We start from the raw sequence: 6,000 nt of genomic DNA on the forward strand, positions 1-6,000 counted from the left end.
CCTCCTGCGTCCTCCTTGGCTTCTCCTAAGAGGGTCCCAGCATGTGTTGTTTACATGTTTTTCTTCCTTTCCTTCAGAATATTGACATTACAAACTTCAGCAGCAGCTGGAACGATGGGCTGGCCTTCTGTGCCCTCCTGCATACATATCTCCCTGCCCACATTCCATATCAAGAACTGAACAGCCAGGATAAGGTAGGCCATGGAGGGCCAGCTCCCAGCACCCGCCTCACAGGGTTGGAGGGCTGAGAACCAAGGGTAGCGCCTGCCTCAGCAGGTCACATACCACAGCGCTGGCTTGCGATTGCCTCTTGCCATCTGGTTCTTATTCTGGGATCAGGTCATTCATGCTGAGCCTTGTGTGGAGTATTTGGTTGGTTCAGAATTCCCCAAGTGATATCATTCCTAGTGGGAGCAGCCAGTCCTTCCTGAGTGACTACATTTAGGATGAAGAGCTTCACCAGGAGGGGGCCAAGAAGCTCCCTGAAGGCAGGAGTAGTCAGGCAGTGCTGACCAGGCCAGGCCAGCCTCCTGCCACCTTGAAGAGGGCTGTCACTCCATGGCCCGTTCTGCTCTGTGGGCCTTAGAACTGGCAAGAAACACCAACCCTGTGCACTCCAGGGCATGGTTTAATATTTCATCCAGAGAGTTCCTTGGGGACAGGGTCAGGGAAGAAGCCCTACCCAGAGGGCCACTGGAGAGGATCCAGGCCCGCAGCCCCCGCCCCAGTCCCCTGCTTCCCCCATGTCAGCCCCCAGCCTTGCAGACAACCCTCGAAGATCCCTGTGGGGGAAGCTCATTTGATGAGTGTTCCTAACTAGCTTTTAGGGGTGCGTGTTCAGGTGCCACAGCATTGGCGCAGCAGAAGTAGGATTCTTCAGGAGTGAGGAAAGAACAGGTGTTGGTGGGTCACTCGGCAGCAGGTCGGGAGGGGAGGGTGGCCGGGCCTAGTGCAGGGTACTTGGTGCAGATGCAGAAGCTCAGGCTCCCAGCATAGGTTTGTTGTGGCACCAGGTAGAGGTGAGTGTCGTCCTTCAGGTGCATCTGTCCCAGGCGGTTGTGGAGGCCACGTGACTTTCTCCGTGCCTTGTTCACGCACTGCAGTGACACGGTTTCTTTTACAGAGAAGGAACTTCATGCTGGCTTTCCAGGCAGCTGAAAGTGTCGGCATCAAATCCACACTGGTGAGCCCTTGTCCCCCTGAGTCACTGGCAGCGCCCTCCTTCTGGTTAAGAAGAGTTCAGTCCTGTTTAAGCTGAATCCTCATGGGCGTGGGGTGGTGTGGCTGCCTGGTAAAAGGCAGCTGTGGGGTGCTCTGGGGCCAAGGGAGGGTCCCGTCAAGGGTGGGTGCAGATGTGGGATCTTGTGTCCTGGCCCCCAGCACTTTATCTCACGTGAAACACCTTAAGGATGCCCCCTGAAAGAGTGGGAGGCCTGAGACCATGGGCCCAGCCAACCTTACCTAGGACGGCTCCTCGCAGTCATCTCTTCCATAAGGGAAATCTCTCAGGTTAGAAGAAAAATGTCATATGTTTATAAATCTTGCTGTCAAAAACACCACACCAGCAGGTCCATCTGCCTTGTTCATCTACAGCGAGAGGGCAAGGCAGCTCCCAGCCAAGGCAGACGGCTTTAGCGGCTGGACCGGAGGCTCCTGCACTTCCTCGTGATGGTGTGGGGAGCCACCACTCATAGGACAGAAATGTGGAAACCCAGCTTGTTCTCAGGTTCTTTAGGCCTCTCATGCTTCTACCTTGCCGAGCCCAACTTTCCGGGAGAAAACATAGCGTCCAAATCCAAAGCCAAAGCTTCTACACCCAGAGACAATTTTATTAAGTAAACTGAGTGCTGCAGCATCACATGGGACACACAGACCATCAGGGGATTTTCAGAAAGGGCGGAGAGCCCACAGGCCAGGCCAGGCCAAGCCCCAAACAGTCCTAGATCTGGGGCCCTCCAGGGCCAGCTCCCCATCCCCGTGCCCCCAGCCTAACTTGTAGCAACTGGAGGTGCTGTGAAGAAGTGTTTACGCCCATGTTCATTCATTAGAGTGTTGATGCCACAGGTGCATCTAAATCCCTAGAAATGTACTTTTTTAAGGGTGGCCTCTGTTCACCTGTACAGGGAAAAATAAGTTAAATATTCCCCCATTCCTGGATATTTTACAACACATGTGTAAAGTTCCAATATATAAAAAAAGCAGGCCTTTTTCCCACCCTCAAAAGCTTCTATAGTCAAGATTCTTTCATTGAACAGGCAGGTTTTCATTTTCTGCACCAAGTCACCAAGGGCGCCCTCCTGATCCTGCGTGCTCAGCCACACGTCCTGTGCTCATCACCCACGGGAAGGGAAGGATCTCTCAGGCCGGCCCCTTGGGTCACTCCCCGAGCCTTCAGCAGCAGCAGTGTATCACTTTTTGAGGCCTTCTGTCTCGTGTTAAAGGCTGTGAGACACTGGAAGTGGGGTGGGGGTGGGTCCACGGTTTCACAAGTTTATTTTCCCACAACATCAGTTCATCGGTCACAGTCACTGGCATTCTGCAGAGCACAGTTACAGAGCAGAGTCTTGGATGATTTCAGACTGTTGCCCATGGTGAAGGCCATCAGAGTGTTGGTTCTGGGAGCCCCCGACAGAGAGAAATTCTCCTAGGCCAGTGCCTGGGGCTGAGAAGGGCTCTCAGAAGGATCTCCCAAGGAATGGTTTAAGAAGAGAGGCAGACGCGGGGAGGAGGGAGGAAGTTCCCCCGCCCAGACTGGATGAAACCCTTCCCATCCTGCAGAGCCGTGAGCAGGGAGGCACCTTGTCTGTGGCTCTGGAGCAGGGGTGGATGGCCTGGGGACGATGCTGATGCCCAGGGAGGAAGCGTTCTTGGCCAGGCTTTAAAAATGTGTAATTAGGCCTAGAAAATATTTCAAGGCCCCATCCAACCCCAAGAGCCCATGTTGCTATGGCAGAGCCCATTGGGACAACCTGGAGGTGACCTGCAGTTCTAACCAAGCCTCTTCCTTGTCTGTCAGGACATTAACGAAATGGTACGGACTGAACGACCCGATTGGCAGAACGTGATGCTGTATGTGACGGCAATCTACAAGTACTTTGAGACCTGAGCATGCCGGGAGGAGCCGCCCCAATAGCGGGGGTACCCCTCCACAGTGACCAAGCAACACCAACGCCATTAGCTACGCACCCCTGTAAAGCTTCCAGCAACTCTGGGCTGCCCCACAGCGTGTGAGCCTCCAGCTTGGGGCTTCCGTATTGGCAGAACTCAGCCGTGTGGCCCACAGCTCCCACCAGGGCCCCTCCCACATGACCTGTCCATTCAGGTCATGGGGGCTCAGCACACATCCTGCAGGCTGGTGGCTGCTGGAGTTTTCCTTCTGAAGAGAATATTGAACTACACTAGTGCTCCAGGGCACCAAACAAAAAGGGCTCGTGCACAGCTGAATTTGGGAAAAGGGATTCAGTTCTGTGGGAAACTCACTGGGGTTGATGAAGGCTCAGCCGCGGCACTTCCTGACTATTGGCTGGGGTGGGTTCCGGTGCTGGTGAGAACCCAGAAGGAGAGTCAGCGCCTGGTAGTTCCCAGCGCCCTGGGCCCTTCACCGTCCTAGTTTGGAGGAGCATGTCACCACAGACGTGGGTCAGCTGCCCCACACCTGACGGGGCTGTCCCGGCCGACACAATCCAGGCGTGTTCAGCCTGAGCTAGGAGAGTATCTAGAGGGCGTGGTGCGGGCACGCCAGGGCTGGGGTGCTGCTGCTGCACTCACGCGGCTGGGCTTTCTGGCAGGAAGCAGTTGCAGGGGCCCCTTGCCTGGACTCTGCGACCTGTCTTCCAGCCTGGAAGGGGTTTGGAGTCCCAGCTCTGGCTTTAGATTTCTTCCTCATAAGGAGTTTTTCTAGTTAAGATTTTTGTTTTGTTACGAGCAATGCTGGAAAAAGTCAAGTCGCTCCTGTTCTGTTAGTACCAAAGTTACATTGTTTCAATAAGCATAGAAATCTAAACAAGATCTGTACATTAGCATGGTGAGAGCAAGGAATGAAGCAGGAAATAGTAGAAAAGTAAACAACTTTAGGGAGCTCAGGCAGTGTCATTTAAACACACTGAGTCACTAAGACATAATTCTCCTAGGCCAGAGTTTAAGAAAGTGCCTTAACTCTTGTGAGGGCAGCCACTGCCCTCCATGGCCAAGGCGGGACCTCCAAGACTCAGTGGTTGAGTTGTCTCCTACCCTCCCCAGGTGCTGGGTCCATGCCCCCTGTGCTCACCCTCCCCAGGTGCTGGGTCCATGCCCCCCGTGCTCACCCTCCCCAGGTGCTGGGTCCATGCCCCCTGTGCTCACCCTCCCCAGGTGCTGGGTCCATGCTGTTTGAACCAAAGCCTTATTTAAAGGTGGTCACTGGAGATGCTCTCAGGCTGGAACTCAACAGCTATTTTTGGGAATAGGGATCTCCCGTGTGCCTAACGCAGTAGCTATTGGTTTGAACAATGTCCAGACAAGACCTGTAGCTTTGAGAATACAACTGTGTTTGGCACCTGCATAGCACCATGAGGAAGACCAGCCACCAGTGGAAGCGGGGTCACTGCCCCACAGACTGGATGCAATGAGGGGCTCCCAGGAGGCCCAGCCAGCCCGATTGTGGGCTGAGGGGTCTGCATTCAAACACGATGTTCTAGATTAGGAGTTTTAACGTGTCTGCGTAGCCTAGAATGTGGTTATTAGGAAAGGGGCTGTGCATGTGGGTGCGGCTGCCGGCACACCTGGTCACCAGATGGCCAGGAGCTGCCCATCAGCCCTGCCCAGATGTCAGCCTGGGAGCTCAGGCTCCTGCCGCCGGCTGGATGCCCTTTGGTGAAATGCCCATTTTCAGCTAAGAAAGGAGAGGCCAGGCAAGCAAAGTCATGCCACAAAGCATACCAGAGACCCCCGCAGACGCCTGGCCCAGTCCCGCCCCCCGTCTGAGTTGTGTTCTTGTTACTGTTCCTCTGTTGATGGCCAGCCCTGCTGTTGGCATGAGCCACTGATGTTCGTGTGAGAATTATTGTTTTTAAATGTCTCTCCACTTGGGTATCCTCAGTTCCCACTTTTGCTCTCATTTGCCTTCACAGAGGCCAGTCCACCTGTCCGGATCCAGCTGTCTGGTCATGGTTTGGTTTATTTATTTTGTCCTTCAGGGGCTGTTTTGCCCTAAGAATGAGGAGACTTCCCCGGGTCTGCAGTTCCCGACTTTATCCCTTGCTGGCCATGCGAGCCCAGCCCTGGTGTCTCATGGGATGAGGGGTAGGGGTGCCCAGGATCTTCTGGAGGAGGGTGGCCATGGATGGATGGGCTATATCTGTGTCTTCCCTCTGGGAGTCTCATGGGCCCAGCATCAGGCCTGGGGTCAGCAACAGGGAAAGAGGGTGGGCATGGGAAGGGCCTGGCCCCGCCTATCTAGAGGCTTGCCTCGGGCCCCTCCTTGGGGAGGGTTTGCATGCAGAGCTGCAGGGGAGAGGGTTCCAGAGGCATTGCCTTTTGCCTCATCTAATAGGATCCTTAGAACACTGTGGGCTTTAGGAATGACCATAGATGCTCACATGTGTTTAAAGTGACATTTGGAGATGCTCTCAGTCCTGTGGCACCTGGCACGAAGTCTCCAGGAATCCACTTTGCCTCTTCTTCCTTCAAGCACAAGCTTTACTGCAAAAGGGCCAGTCGCGATTCTGTTTCTCTCGATCCCAGGCTTCTGCGGACTGACGATACTTTTAAATGTTGTTCTAGTAAATATTCTTGAATGTATTAAAATGGCTGAAACAACAAGCTTGGGCTTTTCTAGCTTGCCCTCCACTCCCTGCCGTCCCTCTGACGTCGCATAAACCAGAACCCAGCTCCCTCCTGGGACTGGCTGTGGAGAGGAGGGCACCTCTGAGCCAGCCTGTGGCCTTACCCCAAGGCGTACTTCCTCGTGTGGGAAGATCCTGACCAGGAGTCCAGGGTCGCCTCCCCTGGGCCACAGCACAT

The 6,000-nt window shown here is 54.5% G+C and overlaps 1 protein-coding gene across 10 annotated transcripts in view; it reads left to right on the forward strand.

The window, feature by feature from the left end:
• The window catches only part of SPECC1L (sperm antigen with calponin homology and coiled-coil domains 1 like), a 149,180-nt gene extending 143,381 nt beyond the window's left edge, over nucleotides 1-5,799 (forward strand). For all 10 annotated transcript variants that reach the window (XM_055252281.2, XM_063623523.1, XM_055252276.2 and 7 more), the window contains 3 exons: nucleotides 78-194; nucleotides 1,124-1,183; nucleotides 3,017-5,799. In XM_055252281.2, the coding sequence (XP_055108256.2) occupies nucleotides 78-194; nucleotides 1,124-1,183; nucleotides 3,017-3,106 (267 nt within the window). In that variant the 3' untranslated portion in view covers nucleotides 3,107-5,799. The remainder of the gene's footprint in view (nucleotides 1-77; nucleotides 195-1,123; nucleotides 1,184-3,016) is intronic.
• The last annotated feature ends 201 nt before the right edge of the window (nucleotides 5,800-6,000 follow it).

The sequence above is a fragment of the Symphalangus syndactylus genome, chromosome 18, assembly GCF_028878055.3.
Source record: "Symphalangus syndactylus isolate Jambi chromosome 18, NHGRI_mSymSyn1-v2.1_pri, whole genome shotgun sequence".
NCBI lineage: Eukaryota > Metazoa > Chordata > Mammalia > Primates > Hylobatidae > Symphalangus > Symphalangus syndactylus.